General features: G+C 38.9%; 1 protein-coding gene across 2 annotated transcripts in view; it reads left to right on the top strand.

Moving 5' to 3' along the window:
* The window catches only part of SREK1 (splicing regulatory glutamic acid and lysine rich protein 1), a 32045-nt gene extending 8647 nt beyond the window's left edge, over positions 1 to 23398 (top strand). Inside the window, exons 3-12 of one of the 2 annotated variants that reach the window (XM_030467082.1) lie at positions 2173 to 2288; positions 7581 to 7745; positions 8717 to 8895; positions 9374 to 9504; positions 10950 to 11064; positions 12468 to 12587; positions 14818 to 15345; positions 19612 to 19707; positions 20139 to 20274; positions 21309 to 23398. In XM_030467082.1, coding sequence (XP_030322942.1) covers positions 2173 to 2288; positions 7581 to 7745; positions 8717 to 8895; positions 9374 to 9504; positions 10950 to 11064; positions 12468 to 12587; positions 14818 to 15345; positions 19612 to 19707; positions 20139 to 20274; positions 21309 to 21461 — 1739 coding nt within the window. In that variant the 3' untranslated portion in view covers positions 21462 to 23398. Of the gene's footprint in view, positions 1 to 2172; positions 2289 to 7580; positions 7746 to 8716; positions 8896 to 9373; positions 9505 to 10949; positions 11065 to 12467; positions 12588 to 14817; positions 15346 to 19611; positions 19708 to 20135; positions 20275 to 21308 lie in introns of both variants that reach the window. The other variant, XM_030467081.1, reaches the window with a different exon arrangement.
* Positions 23399 to 24248: the final 850 nt, after the last annotated feature.

Here is a 24248-nt window from a genome sequence, read left to right as displayed (position 1 = left end):
TACTTTTAGTGACCAAAGATACAAGTTGGAATGTAGACATAAGGCTTTAGGAGCTGTTTCAGCCACTGGATTTAATTGAGCCATGTCTAGGCTGCTAGTCTAGTTTCCTGTAGAAACCTGCATGATTATCTAGTTAATTGCAAGATAATTGTTCAGGATAAAGTCTGTTTCATTAGTCATTTGGAAACGCTTATTTTGATTTTCAAAAGAACTAGTACATAACTCTGTGCCTGGTTTGCATGCAATGCTCCTGGAACTGTACATTAGAAATCCTGTTAGCTACATACTAGGCAAGATGTGCAGCAAAGTATCTGATACTCATGGACAGTCAGGCAAATCAGGTATACTTTCATAGCATGCCTGACTTCAAAGTGAGATTTGTGAAGAGTGGTGAATATTGTGACAATGACTCAAATTCATGCATGTCTTTTAAAAAAGCCCTAGAGGTCATTATTGCACAGTTAATTCTTAAGTGCTAATAATTTTCCTATTTTTCTCCTTTTGATAGCAAAATCCAGTGGTTTGTTACATGTTAAGGAGCAAGGTGCCTCAAAATTTAACTTAAAATGTAAATAGGAAGCATGAGAAAAAATATGGGTACTGTCAACTTTATCTTTTCTGTTCCACCCATGCTACATATAAACTGAGTTTCATTTAGATTTGTTTTGTCCTTTGGTCATATCCAGCTCTAACACAGGTTTTTTTTTGTGGTTTTTTTTTTTTTTTTTTTTTTTGTTTTGTTTTTGGTTTTTTTTGTTGTTTTTTTTTTTTTTTTTTGTAGTAGTAGTGTGTTTCGTGTGGGATCTGTTGAAACTCGTATAAGTAAAACCACACCATATTTGGAAACCTACCTCATATTGTGCTTTTGATAATAGAATTTATATATTTTTTAATCCTGAAGTTAGATGTTTTTCCCTTAAAATGTACACAGTTTGAACCAAAGTAGTAAAAGCCACTGCCACAGTGTTTGTATATATCTTGGCTTTTAAAACAATTTTTAAATGAAAAAAATTATGTTATTGAAGTGCATGGGGTAATACCAAAGGGCTCAGTTGAATACCATATAAACAGCTATGCCATTAACTTCTTATAAATCATAGATACCTAGCATAATTAGAACTTAATTCAGTAGTTTTTGAGTTTATTGTTTAATGTCTGTACCAGTTAAAACCCCTGTGCATTTCAAATTTAATATGTATATAAATTTTTATAACAAGAAAAGCCTTTTTACTTTTTGAAAATATTAAACATACAGTTAGTAGTCTGGTTGGGACTAGTGTTGAACGAAACCTGCATTTAATTTGGATTAGATACTACTTTTGGCATGGCAGGGGGAATGTAATCTGGTTGAAATAGTAGGAAATACATACATTGGGAAAACAACAGCTTGCTTAGCTGCTCAGATACGATTTCTTCAATCTCTTTAAATTTAAAGCTAGCTTATCAAAGTTTTAAATAAAGTGAGGTGACCTAGAGTGTGAGACAGTACGAATCTAGACTTTCCTGCTGTCCCCTCCTCCAATGTCACTTGTAGTTTGTATCGTGTAGAGTCACAGTAGTTCGGTGGTTTTATTTTTACATCCAGACTAGATAGCACTAGAGGAATAAAAGCCCAAATTTCAGTTAGCACATACTTTGTTTTTTATTTATTTTTTTTAAGTTTTTTAAAATTTTTTTTTACTGATTTGGTTATTTGCCATTTCTGGGGATTAAACTTTAAAAAATGTTCTTCTTTTCTGTATCTGATGTTCTGTGTGCTATTAGTGATGCAGCCAACACGAACGGTTGTCATGTGTAAAACAACTTTCGATCACCGCGAAAACACCGCCCTGGGAAAGCGTCCATGCTTGATATCGTTTGGTTCATGAACATTAAGTTTCCAGTACAGGTGACCCATAGCTCAAAGTGTATAAATAATTGTATACAATATTCAGTTTTTAAAATAATAAACCATTAATGAGATTGCTAGTCTTTGAAGTTTTGCTCACTTCTGTTTTTCCTGGTAGTGCAGGGTAAAAGGAAAAACTTAAGTTCTTATTTGTTTACTGTAAGGATCTGGTAGATAGATTCATTGTTATTTATACATTTTAAAATGCAAAGGTAATTGTAAAATCATAGAGTACAGTGGTGTAGTGTTCCAACTCTGTGTAATGCTTTCCTTTACTTCTTCAGGTAAAATCCCAGATGAAGCCAAAGCCCTTTCTCTATTGGCTCCTGCTCCTACTATGACAAGCCTGATGCCTGGTGCAGGATTGCTTCCTATACCTACACCAACACCTTTGACTACAGTAAGTAAAATTCAGTCTCTTTGTCTTGTTTCCGCTATAATCAGTAGCTTTTTCTGTGTTCTCTGATCCTTGGATGTTGTCAGCTTGTATGCTAGATCAGTGAGTGTTTAGCAGCTATGGTGCCTTATCACAGAATCACAGAATCACAGAATCCTAGGGGTTGGAAGGGACCTCGAAAGATCATCTAGTCCAACCCCCCCTGCCAGAGCAGGGCCACCTAGAGTACATCACATAGGAACGTGTCCAGACGGGTTTTGAATGTCTCCAGTGAAGGAGACTCCACAACCTCCCTGGGCAGCCTGTTCCAGGGCTCTGTCACCCTTACAGTAAAAAAATTTTTTCGAATATTCAACTTGAACCTCCTATGCTCCAATTTACACCCATTACCCCTTGTCCTATCACTGGTCACTACTGAGAAGAGCCTAACTCCATCTCCCTGACACTCACCCCTTACATATTTGAAAACATTGATGAGGTCACCCCTCAGTATCCTTTTCTCCAAACTAAAGAGACCCAGCTCCCTCAGCCTTTCCTCATAAGGGAGATGTTCCACTCCCTTAATCATCTTAGTAGCTCTGCGCTGGACTCTTTCAAGCACTTCCCTGTCCTTCTTGAACTGAGGGGCCCAGAACTGGACACAATACTCCAGGTGCGGCCTCACCAATGCAGAATAGAGGGGGAGGAGAACCTCTCTTGACCTACTAACCACACCCTTTCTAATGCACCCCAGGATGCCATTGGCCTTCTTGGCCACAAGGGCACATTGCTGGCTCATGGTCATCTTCTTGTCAACCAGGACCCCCAGGTCTCTTTCACCTACACTGCTCCCCAGCAGGTCAGCCCCCAACCTATACTGGGACATCTTGTTGTTCTTCCCCAAATGCAAGACTCTACACTTCCCCTTGTTGAATTTCATCATGTTTTTCCCTGCCCAACTCTCCAACCTGTCCAAGTCTCTCTGAATGGCAGCACAGCCCTCTGGTGTGTCAGCCACTCCTCCCAGCTTAGTGTCATCATCAAACTTGCTGAGGGTACATTCTATACCCTCATCCAAGTCGTTGATGAAGATATTAAACAACACCGGTCCCAGCACTGACCCCTGAGGGACTCCACTGGTCACACACCTCCAACCAGATTCTGCCCCATTGACTACAACTCTCTGACTCCTTCCTTTCAACCAGTTCCTGATCCACCTCACTACCTGATCACCAAACCCATAATTGATCAACTTATCTACAAGGATGCTGTGAGAGACGGTGTCAAATGCTTTACTGAAATCAAGATAAACCACATCTACTGCTCTTCCATCATCTATCCACCTAGTAATTTCCTCATAGAAGGCTATGAGGTTAGTCAAACATGATTTACCCTTGATAAAACCATGCTGACTGCTCTTGATGACTCCCATGTCCTTGATATGCCTGGAGATAGTGACAAGAACAAGTTTTTCCATCACCTTTCCAGGGATGGAGGTGAGGCTGACCGGTTTATAGTTACCCCGGTCCTCCTTCTTGCCCTTCTTGTAGACTGGAGTGACATTTGCTATCCTCCAGTCCTCAGGCACCTCTCCTGTTACCCATGACTTACTGAAGATGATGGAGAGTGGCCTAGCAATGACCTCCGCCAGCTCCCTCAGCACCCTTGGATGCATTCCATCTGGACCCATCGACTTATGGATGTCCAGATTACTCAGCTGATCCCTAACCCAATCCTCATCTACTATGTCCAACTCCTCATCTATCTCGACTACTTCTGGGGCTAAATGAATCTGGGGCTCATGCGGAAACCCCGCAGGAGTAAAGACAGAGGCAAAGAAGGCATTCAGCACCTCTGCCTTCTTTATATCCTCTGTCACCAGGGCTCCCAGCTCATTCCTTAGTGGGCCAATGTTGCCTCTAGTGTTAGTTTTGCTAGCTATGTATTTGAAAAAGCCCTTTCTATTATCCTTAACCTGACTTGCAAGGTTAAGTTCCAAGGAGCCCTTAGCTTTCCTAATTGCCTCCCTACATCCTCTGACGGCAGTCCTATATTCCTCCCAAGTGACCAGCCCCCCCTTCCATGATCTGTAGATTTTCCTTTTCCACTTAAGTTTTCCCAGCAGTTCCTTTTTTAACCATGCTGGTCTCCTAGCTCCCTTACTAGATTTCCTAACCATAGGGACGCTCTGATCCTGTGCTTGCAAATAGTGGTCCTTGAATATTGACCAGCTATCTTGAGCCCCTTTATCTCTTAACGCCCTGTCCCATGGGATTTCTCTTAACAGTTGATTGAGGAGGCCAAAGTTTGCCCTGTGGAAGTCCAGGGTTCTGATCCTACTGGGTACTCTGTTCCTTCCACACAGGATCCTGAACTCTACCATCTCATGATCACTGCAGCCAAGGCTGCCATTGACCACCACTTCTTCGACAAGGCCCTCCTTATTGGTTAGTACAAGATCCAACAGCGCTCCTCTTCTAGTCGGTTTGTCCACCATTTGCATTAAGAAGTTATCATCAATGCACTGGAGGAACCTCCTAGACTGTGAAAGGCTGGCTGTGTGAGTCAACCAGCAGATATCGGGGTAGTTAAAATCTCCCATGAGGACTAGGGACTGAAGTTGTGAGGCTGCTTTCAGCTGCCTGTAGAAGGCCTCATCAACCTCCTCGCCTTGATCAGGAGGTCTGTAGTAGACCCCCACAACTGTATCACCCACACCAGCCTGCCCCTTAATTCTTACCCACAGACTTTCAACTTGCCCCTCATCAGCCCCTGCACAAAACTCAACACATTCTAGTTGCTCTCTCACATAAAGAGCAACTCCACCACCTCGCTTCCCCGCCCTATCTTTCCGAAAAAGCACATAACCATCCATGGCCACATTCCAGTCATGTGACCTATCCCACCATGTCTCTGTTATCGCTACCAGATCATAACCCTTAGCCCGTACGCTGACCTCTAACTCTTCTTGCTTATTCCCCATGCTGCGTGCATTAGCATACAGACATTTCAGGAAACAAGCAGAGCACACTGGTGGGACTAAATCCTCCCTAGACCACCTGCCTTCGGGCCCCGGTTCGTTCCTCTTATGTTTGTCCCTGACAGACCCAGTTTTCTCCCCTTCCCCCTTCACATCTAGTTTAAAGCTCTCTCAATGAGCCCTGCTAAGTCCTGCCCCAAAAGCCTCTTCCCCCTCTGGGACAGGTGCATCCCACCTGCCATCATCAGGCCAGGTGTCTCGTATAGCATCCCATGATCGAAAAAACCAAAACCCTGTCTTTGGCACCAGTCTCTTAGCCACTCGTTGACCTGTAAACTCTTCCTATATACCTCCCCACCCATTCTTACAGGAGGGATGGAGGCAAACACTACTTGCGCTCTAGACCCCCTAACTAGCCGTCCCAGGGCCCTGAAGTCACTCTTCATTGCCCTTACATTTCTTGTGATAATTTCATCACTGCCAACCTGAAAAATCAGCAGTGGATAGTAATCAGAGGAACCCACAAGATTAGGGAGTTTCCTCTTAACATCTCTAATCCGAGCCCCAGGGAGGCAACAGACCTCCCTGTGGGATGGGTCCGGTCGACAGATGGGCCCTTCTGTCCCCCTCAGAAGGGAGTCACCCACCACAACTACTCTCCTTTCCTTCTTGATTGAAGAAGTCCTAAGAACACTGGGTGACTGACGAGTCCTAGGTGGTTCACTAGGTAAGTCTACCCCTGTGACTACATTATCCTGTCCCTGAATTTCCAAGGCCTCATACCTATTCTTCAAGGGCAATTGGGAGGGAGGAGGGGGTTGGGAGGATTTTTTCGTGCCCTTCCGAGAACGGACCTCCTTCCATTCATTCATGTCTCTTAAGGCCTCTCCTTCTGTCTGGTGACAGGAGGGGGGGGGATCCATCACTTCCTCAACCTCTCCCATCTGCCCCTGCCTCAGGGTGTGATTCCACCAGTCTATTTCCCTCTCACATTCTCTAATTCTCTAATTACCCTCTCTTATGTGAGGGTAAGTAATGAGATCACACAGAATCACAGAAGATGTCCATGTTCTACCTTTCCTTGTTTTTTCTTTCAAATTAGTAACTTGCAGAATAGTGGGTAAATACTGATTTTGTGTCCATTTCAATTGTTCCTTATCTAGACCCCTTTGTCTAGTGTCACATGTCTAGTCTGCTTCTCCCCACAAAAGGGCTGCAGGTGTGACTCTTTTTCTTCGAGCACACAAGAAATTTAGCATTAATCAAGCAGTGGGCTTTTTCCAGGTACTGACTGGAAAACCTACTTCAGAAAGTGCTGTTAAATAGAAGAGATTTAAATGCGAAGAAAAGTTCATTAGAAAGGAAATTGATTCTGTCCTGGCTCAGACCAGGACAACATTACAATTATATTGATACAATTCTTTGAAATACAGAATCACAGAAACATCCAGGTTAGAAAGGACCTGTGAGATCATCAGGTCCAACCCTTGACCCACTACCACTGTTGTTACCAGACCATGGCACTGGGTACCACATTAGTCTCTTTAAAAACCTCCAGGGATGGAGAATCCACCACCTCCTTGGGCAGCCCATTCCAGTGTCTGATCACCCTCTCCCTAGAGAGAGATCACCCTAAAGAATTTTTTCCCTAATATGTAACCTAAACCTCCCCTGGCAGAGCTTAAGTCCATGCCCTCTTCTCTTACTGGTAGCTGCCTGGGAGAAGAGACTGACCCCCCCCCGGCTACACTCCTTTCAGTGAGTTGTAGAGAGTGATGAGGTCTCCCCTGAGCCTCCTCTTCTGCAGACTGAACACCTCCAGCTCCCTCAGCCCTTCCTCACAGGACTTGGGCTAGATCCCTTCACAGCCTCCTTGCTCTTCTCTGGATCTGCTCCAGCACCTCAATCTCCTTCCTGAACTGAGGGGCCCAGAACTGGACACAGGACTCAAGCTGTGGCCTCACCAGGGCTGAGTATAGGGGAAGAATCCTTTCCCTGGGCCTGTGTTCCACACTGTGTTCCACCCTGTTCCTGCTCCAGACCAGGATGCCATTGGCCTTCTTGGCCACCCAAGTACCCTGCTGGCTCATGTTCAGCTTCCTGTGCCATATATTTATATATAAAATCCAATCCAATACTTTATATTTGAAAGCTTATATTTTTATTTATGGGGCTTTTTTTCTTTTGTATTCTTTAAAAAAGTAGTCACCTGGGACCTTGAAATGTAAAGTATTGCCAATGTTAATTTGATTTATTTTTACAGAAATACACAAGGCATTCCTCCCTGCAGCATTCCTCCTTGGTTGCAAAGTATTGTCTGTTTTTGGTTTTTCCAGCTTGGTGTTTCCCTTGGCACTTTGGGAGCTATACCAGCAGCAGCATTGGATCCTAACATTACAGGTCTGGGAGAAATACCACAGCCACCAATTATGGGAAATGTGGATCCATCCAAAATTGATGAAATCAGGAGAACAGTTTATGTTGGAAACTTGAATTCCCAGGTAGCATTTTTTTTGTGTAATGGAAATACTAATGGAAGGTGTAGAATTGTAATTTATGAGTAATACTCTTGCGTGATAAAGAGCTTTCGTTTGTTAAAAAAAATTACCTTTTTATTACTGATGATATTTTAAATGCTCTTCTGCCAGTCAGACTGTGGAGTTCATTCTGTTATGATTCCAGAGGAATCATACTTACCTGAATTTAGGAAATGTATTCAGGTTTGTGTGTGTTGGTCAGATGTTCATCTGGGTAGTGTTAGCTGGGCAACACCTCAGAAGTCATGAAATCATCATAGTAGCTGTTCCTTCCAGCACTGTGCATTTGCTTAAGAACATTAAGATGGAATTATGTGTTCTGCAAAATCAGAATCAGTAACTTTGAGCTTCTGCTACAGGAAGAGATACTAGGTCTGTGAGTAATTTGTTTTTTCAGCAGTTGATTGAATTAATTGAAAAACAATTTACTTTTGACTGATGGCAACATAACTATTTCATTTAGGTTTTTTGACTGCCAAAAAAAGTGTGAAGTGTGAAAAAGTGCTATTGATGGTAATAAAATGAGGCAAGCTGGAAGCTAGTAGAAAAGCAGATAAAAACTAAGTCTTGTAATATTTGGATCTTTTTAATTGATCAAACAGTCAAAAGCTTGGGCACGGGTGCATCAGGAAATTCCTCATTAGTTACTAGAAATAAGTTGCCTGAAAATGGCAAAATCCCATGCAAATGTTTTGTAACCTAGATGTAGGACTTCAGGGATTGTAGTGGTTCTATTTTAATTTGTAGGAGTGTCTCTAGATTAATGTAAGAAAGAATACTTGCCTCTCATGAAGTGAAATGTTAGTGCATTCACGTTGCCAGTGTAATAATGGTGAGGTTTCTTTCCAAAACCAGGCTTTTAGATTGCCTGATATATTGGATAAGTGGTTTTCATTATATATTTTACTTCAGCTGAGCTCTTCGACTCTTTCTAGACAACAACAGCAGACCAGCTGCTTGAATTCTTTAAGCAAGTTGGAGAAGTCAAATTCGTGCGAATGGCAGGTGATGAGACACAGCCAACACGATTTGCTTTTGTGGAGTTTGCAGACCAAAATTCTGTACCTCGAGCTCTTGCCTTTAATGGAGTTATGTTTGGAGACAGGCCACTGAAGTAAGAAATAATTATCTGTATGGGTATTGAATGAGAATTGTTTGTGTCCTTGTACTTTTGTGACTGCAGAAAGTGGCTGTGATTAATATTTTGTCAGTATAAAGACTTTCTGTTAGTAAACTGGAACATTATAAACAACCTCAAGGCTGGGCATACCTTCTCTGAGATGAATATGGATGGCTTTTAGTCCAATATATTTATATTTTATCCTGAGGTAGTGGAATATTTAATGGTTTAAGATTCTTCAAAGTCCTTAGTACTAGTAAAGCTTTGTTTTTTCTGCCTTACTCATTTATAAGTGTTAAGATTTGAAAGCAGGAAAAACAATACAGATACTTGGATGACTAGTATGAGAAATCTAGTTCTGCTGAACTGAAAAATTTTTAATTCTACATAAAAATTGATGTGTTTTCTTACTTAGTTGCTTTCCCTTTTCCAAGTGTTTGGCAGATAATGGTTTTAATTTTCCTTAATTTAGAATAAATCACTCCAATAATGCAATAGTGAAGCCTCCAGAAATGACACCACAAGCTGCTGCCAAGGAACTGGAAGAAGTAATGAAGAGAGTAAGAGAAGCCCAATCTTTCATATCTGCTGCTATTGAGCCAGGTGTGTATAAAGTTTGTTACCTAAAAGGCACGTTCTGTGTGTACCTTGCCATGCTCTTTTAAGAGCATTTTAAAACACAGGAAAGAGGGATACTCAAAGGTGAACAGTATGTGTTGGGGAAAACAAAAGAAAATAATCAAAACTGTTTCTCCTATAAAGCAGTGGAATAAAGGTTTTTATTTCATCTTCTCTTTTCAGATACATGCTCATTGTATGTTTATAAAAATACAAAGTTAATACTACTTTAATACTCTTAATTTTGGTGCTTTTAAGCTTAAAATACTTTCAAACTTTTAAAAGAAAATGCATTATGTTGTTTTGGTCTTCACTATTGCCCATTAATGCTTTAGTTTCCTGATGAGAGGGAACTGGCATGGTTCTGAAACTGTATACTGTAACTTTGTATCTAAACTATGATACTGATAACTTTCCTCATCTGCGGCAAGTTCATTTTGTACCTGTGCCTCCTCTTTTTCATGGGGACACAAGACTGTGTGACTTCTTGGTAAATGGGATCAGGGAGTTAATTTGGGATAAAATGTAATATATTGTAAAGAACTTTTTTCATCCAGATTGGTTCCCTGATCCCTGTTAACCCTGCAATACCTGGTCAAGGAGGAAGGTGTTGATAGGCTGAGAAGTTACATGTTTCAGTGCTCATTTTTTTCCTGACTTAAAGTGATTGCAAAAGGTAGAGTGTAAAAAAAAACTTCAACTTGTTAAACTTACAGTTGAGATCCTTCCATTTCCTGCAAGATTCTGTCATTCATACTAACAAACCCAGATATTGTCTTATGTGGGTTAGGTAATGCAGAATATCTTTTTCTGAGGGCTGGGTGAGTATTTTATGTAGGGTTTTTTTAAGGTTGCAAGAAAAATAGCTGTAATACTTATTCAGTGTTAAGCAGCAGAATAGCAAAGTCTGGTCACTGATAAGGTTTCTGTTGACCTCCTTGCATTTGGATCAAACTTTTCACCTTGTTCTCTCTATCCCTTCCTCCTGTAAAACTGTGTAAAAAAATCAGTATTTTTTCAGTAGTTAAAATATCTTGAAGTATAGGAAGTACGAATAATTAGTTACATCTTATGCTTGTTTTCAAAGTTATGCCCTCTAAATTTACTCTATTCTTCTCAGGTTATTTAAAAAAATAAATAAAGTTATTATTAAAGTGATCTTGTGCAATGTGGCAGCAACATAAATCCCATTCCTGATAGAGCTAGCTATTTATAATTATCTGGTTTATGTGTACTGCTGCAGGATGGCTGCACTCAACGAGTATATGCAATGAATTTCTTGGATGTTTCTGAAGGATATTTGCAAAGAAGGAAGATATGAAAGAGTAGGCCCCTTGCACTGTATGTGGTACATTCCACTGGTGCCAGATTGTTAACTGGGATCTTTAAATGTTCTGAGCTTACACTGCAAAGTGGTTTTTTCCTCTCAGAGTCTGGAAAGAGCAGTGAAAGAAAAGGCGGTCGATCTCGTTCCCATTCTCGTTCAGAATCCAGGTCTAGCTCAAAATCCCGATCTAGAAGGAAAAGATCACACTCAAAACACAGGTAAGTATGCTTTTTATTTTGGACTAAGAGCTCATACTGGACTTTTTCAGTGGTGGTGGTTACTGAGATTTCTTACTGAGCTGTAAGACAAGCCTTCCTCTGGAGATTACTAAGTTATACTGAGCAGATCAGTGGAACCAAGAACTTCGTCTCTGAACAGATAAGCTTTTTCTCTAAATGATAAGTGTTTTCAGGATTGCTTTCACTTAAAACACAGTAGAAGGCACTTTCTGAGTCATGTATATAACTATTTCTATGGTTTCATGGTACGTTTTGTGCCATGTAGCATATTGTCAGTTTGTGTCCCGTATTTTAAAAGGAATTAATTCCCTGTATGTTGTGGCTCAAGGAAGTAACTTATTGTTAACACTCCAAGCAGATGGGTTTTCCTAGTATAAGGTTCCGGTTATCCTGGACTTGTAAAAATCAAGATGCTAAATTCAGTTTTTACTTACTGTACAGTAAATATAAATCTATGGTTATTAAAAGCAGAAGAAAAATAAGGCAATTTTTCATTCTTCAGATTTTGATTATATTTTTTCACTTCTGAAACAGGCTTTGAAATATGGCAGGAAATAGAATTACTAGATCACTGTAACAGTAATCCCACTAAGATTTTCTCCAAGAGTGAGGCAGTCTTGCTTATGTGAGACTTAACAAAAGTTTCCTGAAATTATTAATGTTTTTTTAGTATCAGGAATGTCTTTTGAGGATTTACATAATCAATCTAGAGATAATTGGATATATTAAGTGTATATGTGAAAAGAAATTCAGAGTGTGTTTGGTAGTTTACACTTTAAACAGGCGAGTGTAGTCAGTGTTGCAATAGGAGTTCTGCTGTTGTGTCCTTTTGTGCATCACTTTTTAGCAAAGTAATTAGAATTTTTAGATACAGAAAAGGTGGGTGGAGGGATTTGGGGGGGTTTTTTTGTTTTTTTTTTAAGTTCATTTAAATTCTAAGGCTAGAGAAAAGGCAAAAAGATCATCTTTCTTCAGTGACCAAGACTGCAATGAGTGACTGGGTCTGGAAAAGAAATAGAATGCAACTAATTACTTTTACAAGCTGCTGGTAGTGGTCTGTAGTAGATTTTATGCATTGTAATTTACTAAAGACAACTCTCTGAAAAATACATATTTATATCATAGTAGGAATGTTCATGGAGGTTATAAAACTATAGGTGTGACAAACAGTGCTTTGTTTCAAAGGAAGCTGTGTGCACCTGGTGAAACATAAAAGTATCCATATTTGCAAAGATGTTGGTAGGCAGTATATTACTGAGGTGTAACTTCATAAACATTGCATGTAGTAGGGCAAGATTTATGTTTTTTTCCATTCATTGGTTGACCTAATTTTTATGAAGCTTCAGTATTAATATATTTTGTTTCTGGCGTTCTGTATACAGAAGTAGATCTGGCAACAGGTCCCTCTCAAGGCACAAGGACAGGCGCAGATCCAGAAGTCCTCTAAAAAAACGGTCTCGATCCAGGGAGAGGCGGAAATCAAGAAGTCGCTCTCGTTCTCGGTGAGCTTGGTTCCTAAGAAATTGCTGTTCTCAGCACACTGGGCACAGGTTTTGAAAAAAATCCATCAAAACTTTTAGATAATAGTAAAGGGTGGAATCTTGAAATTCTTTAGCCTGTCCTTAGGCTTGTTTGTGGGGCAAAAGAATGGAAAGTAAATTGTAATGCTTAGTGTACTGGGTTTAGTTGGGAGAGAGTTAATTTTCTTCATAGTAGCTAGTATGGTGCCTATGGAGGCTAAGCGACCACATTGAGGTACCTGAACTTTGATAGTCCAGCCTATATTTGTACCAGTGTGCAAGCTGGCTGAATTTCATTGATGGGCGTTAACCATTAGATTAAGAATGTTCTGTGTAGCCTATGCAACCTAGAAGAAAGTGGATGATGCTTGTTCAGTCTTGGTATTGTAAGGTTGGATTCAGGCTGAACTTGATCCTACATTCTGAGGACATGTGTAAAGTTGTGCCTGAGCTTTTGTTTTTGTCTGGCTATCTTACACACTGCTACGACCACACATGCATGTCTGTTATCTGCATTACATTATCTATTACATCTCTATTTTACCTAGTCTAATAATTTTTAAGTCTGATTGTCTAGTTATTGAACTGTGACCTTTCAACAAGGTAATAACATAATTTTCTGAGGGATGGGGTAGTGAATATTCACAGAAGAGAAGTGCGGTTAGTTTAATCAATAGAAGTCATGATACTTGCTTGTTTCTTTGAAAGGGAGCTCCTTCCTTGGGTTAAGCTGTTGCCTCTTGCTTTTTTGAGGGAAGGAGCAAGAGCTGCAGGTCTGTGGACCTAAACAGGAGGCAGGAATAAACTGCTTAGCTAGTTGGGCGTTATCGATGGGTTCTTCTGAGTCTGTGTTATGGTCTGGAGCTTCTTGAGGTACCTGCTTACTGAAAGGGGCAAGCCCAATGAAATGTCTATAATCAGGAAACTAGAAGGCACTTCTTGAGGCATTGTGAGACTCTTTTCTGGGATTGCAGGTATTGCAAGCTGTTTGATTTTTATAGACTTAAATGCTTTCTCTGAGACTTTGAAAGAAATCTTTGCCAAACCCTAGATGGGAACCAAAGTTGGCAGGTCACAGGGCATACAACAGCCTTCAGTTTATTAGCAGTTGAAAAGAAGATACAGCCAAACACTTGAAGAAAGGTGGGGGCTGTGCTTAGGATCTTTCATGTGTCAATGAGTGTCTTTGAGACTCTTCAAAAATTCTGTAATAGGTACTAATACCATTAGACAGCAAATTCTGTCAGTCTGGTTCTCTTGGACATGTAAAGGCCCTCTAATCACCTTGTCATCCTGTCCTTGCTCCTGTTTCTCTCTTAAAAATTTGTTCATTCCTTATGACTTAAGGGAGGTATAGAAGTTGTGTCTCTGCTAGAAAGGAAGGATTGAAGCTCACTCTTCCACATAATCCTATACCAAAACGTAATCTTCAAACCAGAGCTGTGATCGAAGCAATTTTTGTTTGGCTTTGACTTGGAAGTCTGTTGGAATTTTCCTCCCATTTCTCTTCATGTGTATGTTATTCTGCCTGTCCCAAAGAAACTGACTTGTTCTGTTATTCTTGTTATGCTTCTGTTTCTACTGTGTTAGCAAATTTTCAGTCATTTTTGAATTGCTAATGACATTATGGAGGATTGAATTGGTTTTGATTTGAGTTTTGATCTTATATTTGCTTCATTTTATCCTGTTGTGTTTTGGGGTTTTTGTTTTTAATTTACATGTATTGATTTTTGGTTTGCCAGGAAATCTGAGAATGTACTGTAGAATAAGAAATTTTGTCAGTCAGCTGTTGTTATTTGTGGAGGAGTTGGTTAATCTTCAGTCCAGTTTATGTGGACACACTTAGTAGTGGGCTTACAGGTTGCAGAATTAGTCTCACTTCTGACAAAATGTAGAAAATCTGTGTGTATATAATAACATAACTGTGGGGTGAAGAGACTTGCTGTCTCAAAGCATAATAACACCAATCTGAGGATCACAGTTGTATTTGATTTTGGCCTCCCCTTCAGTTTGGTTTGCAAATTTTTTCTATCTATGTAAGCTTTCCCTCACTGGTGAGCAGGGGTGGAAATTTGAAATATTGAATAATTAGTATTTTTAAGCAGAGCCGTGTACTGTATCTTGCACAATTAATGTATTCTAAGGAGTTAGCTGTAATTTCAATTGGAAAGTTCAAAGGTGAATTAATGGACTTGTGTTTGGCTTTTCACAGGGACAAGAAAAGAGACAAAGAAAAGGTCAAGGAAAAAGAAAAGGCCAAAGAAAAGGACAAAGAGAGAGAGCGAGACAAAGACAGGGATAGAGAGCGAGATAAAGATAGGGATAGAGAACGAGACAAAGAGAGAAACAGGGAGAAGGACAAGGAGAGAGACAAAGAACGAAACAAAGATCGAGACAGAGGCAAAGAAAGAGATAGGGAGAAGGATAAAGACAAAGAGAGAGACAAGGACAGGGAAAAGGAGAAAGATAAGGAAAAAGACAGGGAAGAGGTAGAGCAGAACAAGGAAAAAGAAGATTCTGAGAAGGAAGGAGAGAAGGACAGAGAGAAGATTAAGGACAAGGAGGGAGAGAAGGACAAAGGAGGAGACAAAGAGAAGGACAGGGACAAAGAAAAGGAAAAAGATGGGGATAAGGAGCGAGAGAGAGAAAAAGAGAGAGATGATAAAAAGAAGAAAGAGAAGAGATCCAGAACACCCCCAAGAAGCTATAGCTCTTCAAGAAGATCTCGTAGCTCCAGCAGGTTTGTTTAGAATTTTTATGCCTTTTTTGACTTGCAGGTTCAGGGAGGCACCATCCTAGTTTCTGTCAGTATCACTGTATCTGTTACTAATTAAATTTTATTCTGTTTTGTAGATTTTCCTGTCAAGTGAAATTATTAAAAATTGCTCTATATGATGCCCAATAGAACATAGTTTCTTTTGGGGCTGCTGCTGCTTGCCTTTCCTATAACCGTATAGTAGAGTCCTTGAGGGGACAGTAGGCAGGTGATCCTGGTGCCATTCCTCTGTGTTGGAGCCATCCAGAAGTTCTGATAAAGCAACGTCACATGTCATCTTTTTCCTGATGAAAGCTGAAGTCACTGTTTGATAGTTCCTTGGTTACTTACGTACTGCACATTGTTGGTCTGTAGATCCCACAAACAATTGGGAGGCTGTACTAGCCACTCTCTAGCTCAGTTGCTGAGCAGCAGGAAGCAATCATGTCACTTGGCTAGCCAGGCCCTTGGAAAGATAAGATGTATGTGTGTATGTATCTGAGTTAGAAGATGAGGATATCTTGTTTGAGTGGTTAGATGGCCAGGCACAAGTGATGCTCATAGTAAACAGAAAAATATTTAGGTAATATAGTGACTGGTTTTGCCTCTGAGGGATGCAGAGGTGGGTGAAAGTCTGGATAAATTCAATATAGCAAAAGGAGGCAGTGAGAGATTGATTTTCAGATTTGTAAGTGGACTAACTTGGATACATTCTAAAAATGTTGCTAACTTGGATTCAGAAGCTTTGGTGGAAGAAATCTTCTCTGAACACCTCAGAAATTAGGGAGTTCAGTAACATCATATCAGATCTGCATGCTAGATTTTATCTGTTACCTTGAAAGAATGAAATGCTGGATTAATTGGGAAAAGTTCTATGTACTATATAATTTTAATGGACAAAAACTAAAATTCCCACAGTCCACAAAATTCAGGAGCTCACATGGCTCATGTGAAGCTCAAAAGGGTGTCACAGTGTCTGAGCATTCTGTTTGCATTATATGAAATGTCTGTTGTTTTGGAGGTTTAGGGACAAACGCTGTGGTGCTTAAGCATATGCTACTTTAAATTTTAATGTTTTTTTAACATTCCATGAGTTGTAGACTTCCACAAAGTGGAGGTAGGTCTGCCAACCTAAAAACCTTTTTCTGTCTGTAGGTCTCATTAGGACTGAATTCGCCTCTAGTGGACTGAAAGTACAAAAGCCTACTTCAGGATGAAATTGTTTTTTAATACTTGTTACTAAACAAGGGCAACAATCTGTTGAAGATGGAGGTAGAGAGAAATGCGCTTTATATTAATATAGACTTGCAATCCTTTCACCAGATACAGCATTATCCTTAGACACTAATACTGAGGCCAGTACTGTTTAACATCATCATCAGTGGTCTAGACAATTGAACAGGGTGCATCCTGGGAAATTTGCAGACTCCAGAGGACTGGAGGGAGAGGCTTGCCTACCAGAGGAGAGTGCTGCCATTCAGAAACCTCAGCAGACAGGAAAGATGGACCAGTAGACATCTTATGGAGTTGGAGAAAGAGAGAGGCCAAGTTCTGCACTTGTGCAGGAATAATTCTGTTGCACCAGTACAGCATAAGAACTGACTGGCTGGAAGGCTGGCTAACAGGAAAGGACCCAGGGGTTCTTGTAGGCCAGCAGTAGGCTGATCTCATGAGGCGAAGTGTTTTAAGTAGGTTAAGGAGGGTGATTCTTCCCTCTCATCACCTGCATTCTTTGTTCTGTGCTCCTCATTACAAGAGACACACACATTGAGTCAAGTGAAAGGCCACAAAACTGATAAAGACCTTGGAGTATCCATCATAAAAGGAGAGACTGAATGAGCTCTTATTGCTTAGCCTGGAGAAGAGAAGACTGAAGAGGCATCTTCTCAGTGTGTATGAGTGGGATAGTGTGAAGAAAACAGACATAATTTTCAGTGGGGGCCATTGACAAGCTAAGAGGCAGTAGGTGCATATTGATGTATGGGAAATAAGGTTTTTTCCTAATGTTTAAATTGTGTTTTGTCTTTTTTTTTTGTCCTTTTTTTTTTTTTTTTTTTTTTTTTTTTTCCCTGGGCAAACTGGAACCAGTTACCCTCAGAGATTGTGGATTCTGCATATGTGGAGATACTAAAAATCTGAATGGATATGGCACTGGCTCTTGTTCACCTCTTTTAAGGTGGGGGAGGGAGAGGTTGGACATAGATGGTCTCCAGGGAGCTCTTCCAACATCAGTAATTCTGTTCTCTGAAAAGTAATTGAATATATTGGGGTACTAAGTTTCAGATAGCTTGCATTTAGGGGTACTGTTTACTTCAGTGATAGACATTTCCTACTTAAGAATTATAAACCTTTCTGGAGAACATAATCCAGCAAACTGGCATTTCAGATGCCTGGATTTACAGTGCAGCACTGAGTTTGGGATGGCAGAACTTGATGAATGTAGAATATTGGACAAATAGTCATCTTTTTTGAGAGGAGGTGAAGGTCAAGTAGGAACCACAGGACATTCTAAAAATTAGGTGGCAGCTTGACCTTTCTTCACTTGACAGGCAGCGTGTAAGTCCTAGAAATGAGAGGGCTGTGATCCCTTGCTGAAGGGACACAGACCAGGGGAAGAGGAGGAACTGACTCCTTTTCCAAAAGACATATTTAGGCTTGCAGAGGAGATGGGAATGGAATGTTAGCTCTATGAATGATAAAGCAACATAAAATTGCTATCAAAGTGTTCAGACTTCTTTATTTAAACTGCTGTGTTAAAAAACCCACAGGTGTGCATATGTAACAGATCGCAACAGATACTGTCTGACACAGCTGTGGTTCTTCAATTTAAACTATGAAAAGCAAAAACTGAAAGTTAGTTTTCATGAATACACAGTTTTTTGAACACAATTACTAAGAACCTTGATTACCCACAGCTGCGTATGCTGGAAAGCAAAATAAAGTGGGGTTATACTTAATGTAGCTCCAGTGGGAAAATGTCAGAGTAATACATCAGAAAGGTAGTGATAAATGTGAAGACATTATAAATGATCACTAAAGTAGTGAACAGCTGATCAGTGATTGTGATTTTTTTCTCCATGGTTTTGAGTGCATTTTGTATTTCTGTTTACCAAAGATCCAATCAAATTTAAGGAAAAAGTAGCTATTCAGCAGCTTCAGGATAGATACATTGTCGATGATACTGTCAGAATATCAGTCCTGACAGTGACACTAGTTATATCTTAATATATCTTTGGGTAATTAATAACCATTGATTTCTCAGTCTTTCTAAATATTGAAAGTGTAAATATTTGCAACTAATGTTGAAAGCTGCAAAAGCTGGCATGCATAGGTGTAGTTTTTGCACTGTGTCTTGAACTGCAGTTTCAGATTTTAACTTCACCATTTTTCTTCGGCTCTTCTGGTCTGCTTTCCTGCTGTGTGAAGAAGTGATAGGTTGTGTGTTTATGTAGAAGCAGCTTTACTGGCTTAGTTTTTGCTTTTTTTTTTTTTTTTTTTTTTTTTTTTTTTTTTTTTTTTTTTTAACTTGTGCCTCAGTATGTTTGTAACCAGTTTTTTGTTTCACTGTTGAGGAATCTGATCTTGATGGAACAATTTTAGTAAATTCCATATATTTACATAAAACAACTTTTATAATTTACAAGCTCCTTGATGTTACAGGATGCCACTTCTGTTTGCTGAGCAAGGAGTGCTAGGAAAATAATAGATATAAACTTGTTCTGGTTTTGACAGTAACTTGAGCTTCAGTATGCACTGTTTGCTTCTAAACCAATAGGAGTGCTAACTCATGTATTTAGAAATTAAACCTGTCAGTCTGAACTGAAAGTAGTGATCTTCAGGTTGTGATATTATATTTTGAAGTTATTACTGCTTATTAGACCTTTCATCTTAATGTGGTTCTTCAATAAGATTGCTTTTGCTACTGAAGAAACTCTTACTTAATACAGGATTTGTGAATTCAGTGTGTTTTAGTTGTTGTCAGGTGTAAGAACAAACACATGATGATAAAAAAAAATTACCTAAAATCTGAAAGGAAAAATCCTATTTTCCCCAAGTTCCAGTTTCCCCTTTCCCATCAAACTGAAATATACTCTTTTTTTTTTTCTTTGAAAAGTTCGTATATTGTTGATCATATATAATGTTAAACTTGGGCATATTTACTTAGTTGTGTCAGATTGTTTTAAGAGCTTTTTTTTATCTGGTTTTTTAATTTATTTTTATTCTTCAACATGGAATGTCTTGGTCCTGTAGAGAAAGGCGTAAAAGGAAGAGCAGAAGTCCCTCCAAGTCTCCTAAGACATCCAAAACAACAAAAAGAAAGTCTTCACGAACTCCTTCACCAAGAAGGTTAGCTTGATGTAAACACAAAAATGAATGACCAATAAGGAAGTTATAGTATTTTTGTTGTTTGTACTTACCATTTTTTAAAATTTCAGTTGCCAAGTGTGGTTTGGTTTTAATGTAAAAGAAGAATGAAACAAAATAAAAAACTTCACATATCTTTTAAATAGAGGGTTTCAGATCTGTCAACAAGCTTCTAGTTGATTAAAGCCCTTCATCACATACAGATTAATTTGGCATTGTCTTTGCAAATACCATGGCTACTGAACACATGCATTGTTTAGGTCTCTTCAGTTGAAAAATCCCCTCATATGTATGTAGGGGTTTCTGTGTTCCAGGGTTTTAAAACCTACGAATGAGAGTTTAGTTTGCAGTTAAACAGTTTAAAGTTTGCTGTTGGATCAAATTCTTATTTGAGTTTAAATTTTTTTAAGCAGAAACAAGAAAGAAAAAAAAAAAGAGAGAGATACAAATAATGAAAGAAGAGAAAGAGAACGCTCTACCTCCAAGAAAAAAAGTAGTAAAGAAAAAGAAGGACGGGAGAAATCTGACAGAAGTACCACTACTTTGAAGGTAAGCTGTGTGACCAAGTGATAGGCAGAAAGAAATTATGCTAATGGAGACATCATTGAAATTCCTTCCTTTTTTTTGTTTTTTTTTTCCTCCTCCTTTCTTCTGTTTTCCTTACCATTTGGATCTGTTTGTATTGGGGCTTTTTTTGTGAGTTGGAGGCCTACATTTGGTGCTAGTGGGCCAGTTTGGTTAGTCTCCATGTTTGAACTTCACTGGACCTGTATGAGATTGTGCAAATGGGTTACAAAACACTTTGCTTTGGTTTCTCTGTCCTCTTCCATGCAGAATTTTAAAACTTGGCTGGCTGCCTGTCTGTATGAGCAGGCAGGAAGCAAACTGGAAGGAAGGAGCACAGGATTAAGGTGTACAGCTTGGCTGTCAAGCTGAGAAGATTATTTCAGTGGAGTTTCACTCTGCACTTCAGCCTCTTGCTGGTTGCTTTGGTCCTGGTCTGTGTATTGGACTCTGCAGGAATAAAGTTAGAGACAAATGATACAGGATTTGCCCCTGCAAAATTACAGGTGGTGTAATTAAGGAGAGAAACGTCTTCCAGTGAGAAGTAGCATGGCTTTAAAGAGTTTGTACTCAGAACAGCTGATTTAGATGACTGTGTTTAAGTAATAATCTTGCACAAGAGCTCTCTTAAAATGCATCAGAGACCTGACAGAATATGAAACAGAATATAATCCTATTTTATCTAGAAATCTTGATTTCTGGAGCTGCTTCTTACAGGTTCCATGATGCTTCTTGTTCTGTTTTTTATGAATGTTGGTGACAAAGACAGATCACTTAATGCCAGCGATTTATTGGAGTATGGGTTGTCTTGAGTGCCTAACTTTAGCCAACAAAAAAAAAAAAAAAATTTAAAAAGAAAGAAAAAAAAAAAAAAAAAAAAAAAAAAGGAAAAGAAGATGGCACATCTGTTCTAAAACTTCCTGGGGTAAGGTAGAGTTGTTTGGAAGTCATATCCTATGATGCCAAGAATGATAAGAATGTGTTTTGTTTTGTTTTTTTTATAATTTTATCTTTGGTAGGACAAAGATCACCCTAAAGAGGATCAGAATTCAGAAACTGACAAGGAAATAGATGAGAGAGATACACAAAGGACAGATGAAGTCAAACTGCAGCAGAATGGGAGCTGTCAACCAAATGAAGAAAACCTCTCCATTAAAATGGAAGAGGTTTAAAGCAAAGAATGGGCTTCTGATTCAACTAAGGAATGAAATCCAAAGCTTTTTATTTTCAAGAATGAGGAAGGAAATGTCAAAGCAATCAACTTGAACGTGTTGATAGGACTAGTAGCTCTTCAATTGTTGTGATAGCTTTGTCTTCTTGCTGTAAAGCAAGAGAGCACAGACCAGTAGAAAAAGCAGATGCCATCAGAACTATTCATCTCTGAAAAATCCATGCATTTCCATGATGGCTTTACTTGTTTGTAAAATGATTTATGTTATGTTTTGCTGTAAGCTGTTACAAATAAATAGAAACTGAAAGATGTAAACCTGTACTACTCAAAAAAAGCTGAAGATAGGCTTTGAAAGTTGTTTAAAGTACTGCTTATTCACAAACTTTGTATTGTTTTACTGTGTGGGTTAAAACTGACTTACACATTTTTTGTTTGCTTACTGCTTGAGAATCTTGGGTTTTATTATTTAAAATAATTTCTTACTAATATGCCTAAAATTAATACTTCATTTAAAGTATTTGAACAATGCATGCTGTTTTTCTGTTCCTAAAAGGAGCATTGCCATGTTATAGGTAATGGATTAGCTTACTGGGTTGTTTTGGAGTTGTTGTTTTCTTTTGTCCTTCCAGAAGTGAGCACATCTATATGGTATTATCAGAACTTAACAGCTTTATTTTGAGCCGTACTGCAGTATGTTTGTTCAGCTGCAAATAGTACAGGTGCCATTATGAGAATAAATCTTTCTTATTTGTTAAAAAAAATATGGGGAGCACAAGCAGAAGCTTTAGTGCCTTCTTAAAATGTGGTATTTTCTAGAAATGTATATGTGCTATTACTCATTCTCTGTTAATCTACATGATCTCTATTGCTGTTTTGTCACCACCATACTGTAGACAATAATGCAAGTGATATGTGAGAACAGTTGCTTGATTCACTTAAAATACTAAAGCTCAAAAAGCTCCATTCTTTTATTTATAGGAAACATTATAGGTAAAAGCAAAGATGAAACTGGGGACCACCACTGTACAAAAGTAGTAGCTGAATGCAAGGCATTTTCTGATCACCCACATCAAAGACAGACTGTTGGGCTTTTAAGCTACATTTGGGTGGCCTTAATGTTACCTCTCCATCTTCTGTGATACCTGTTCTGTGATACAAAAGGAATTGTATGCAAAGAAATGGGGATAAGTAATCTAGGGAAAAACCTTCTAATTTACACAGGAATTATATGGTAGAGATTCTTCATTCTTTGGGGACAAAGAATGTAAGAATGACAAAGCAAGTATTTTTTTCAAGGTTAAACATGGCTTATTTTCTCATGTATCTTAATTCGTGACATAGGATTTCTTACTTAGGCCTAAAATCGAGTAGATTATTTTTAATACAATTTAATACAATCAGATGACATAATTGCCTTACCTCATGGGGAGAGTTATTTCCTTCTTAAACAAAAACCAACAGAAAAACAAACAAAAACACCCCAACTTAATAGTATATTAGCTATTTGCTTTCAATTTGTTTTTGCTTTCCTTTACATAGTTAATTCTGTCAAAAAAACATATTACAGGGGATGAGAAATTTGCCCAATTCCTAAGGTATTGAAACACAGTTTGATTGTGAAGCTGCTTAATCATTTACCATTTTCGGTAGAATTTAATTTTCTTGCCACTGTGTACGTTTAAATCTAAAGAAAATGCTTTACCATGTAAAGTATAGGCAGTCATTTTTGTTATGTTTAAGCCACAGGCTGTTGGCTAGTGAACAGCTTATTCTGATAAAAGAATGACAAATCTGTATGCTTACAGGAAGACTGTGAAGGATTGTGTCTTGCAACAACAGCTGTCTTATTTATGATGTGTAAGTAGCATAGAGCAAAGAGGTTGTATACTTGTTATCTTTGGTACCATTTCACTAATAAAGTAAGTATTTTAGAGGGAAGTTTCTGCTGCTACATAATTATTAAAGGAGTATCTTTAGGTCATATGGTCTTAATCACGCAGCTTCTGTGGTTCAAATTGATACTATTGGGGATACTATTGAAAACATACATTTATTGTTTATAAGTGTGGAAAGCTAAGTTCCTCCTTAGGGAAGAATAAGAACTCTTGCAGTCTATCATGTTTCAGCTGATATTTGTTTGGTTTCTTGAGGTTTTTTATCCTGAAGTCGCATAGCTCTGTTATGTATCAGTTACAAATGTGAAGAATTGTGTACAGTTAGCTAAGAAACATGCCTTTCTAAATTAATAGTTAAGGGCAGCAGCCCTAGTAACTAACTTACCACATATGTAAGTGTGTGTGCAGTACGTGGTTGTATTGTATGTGAATGAATAGTCCCCTTACAATTATTTTTTTTAAAGGCAGAAAAAAACCCCTGAAGCAGCCAAACCACCTAACCAACATTTCCTCCCCACCTTGTAGTTTTCTCAAAAATGCTGTGTTTTCTGATTTTGCTTTGTAAATATAGTGCAGATCTGTGAGGTAGTTACGTTCTTATATTAAGCATTTTACCAGTTCCCCTCCTCCTGAAAAGCTGCTGTGAGAGTGCTGTTACTCTGTGACGTGCCTGTCTCTGCAGAGAGTAGCTCCTTCTTAAGCTGGGAGCATAGCAGCTACAAAGCTCCTGCTTGCCCTAACAGGACTGTGTGCATCATCCGTGAATGTGTCCCATCTTCCACTGGAAATCCATTGCCTTTGCCATCAATAAGGTTGCATGCTGAGCTGTTGTGCCAGATAGTTTGGTTTTGCAGTTTATGAATTAGACTAAATTGAGCAGAGGTTTTGAGGGC

Source organism: Calypte anna, chromosome Z (assembly GCF_003957555.1).
Source record: "Calypte anna isolate BGI_N300 chromosome Z, bCalAnn1_v1.p, whole genome shotgun sequence".
NCBI classification, from domain to species: Eukaryota; Metazoa; Chordata; class Aves; order Apodiformes; family Trochilidae; genus Calypte; species Calypte anna.
This window is presented reverse-complemented; position numbering and strand designations above follow the sequence as displayed.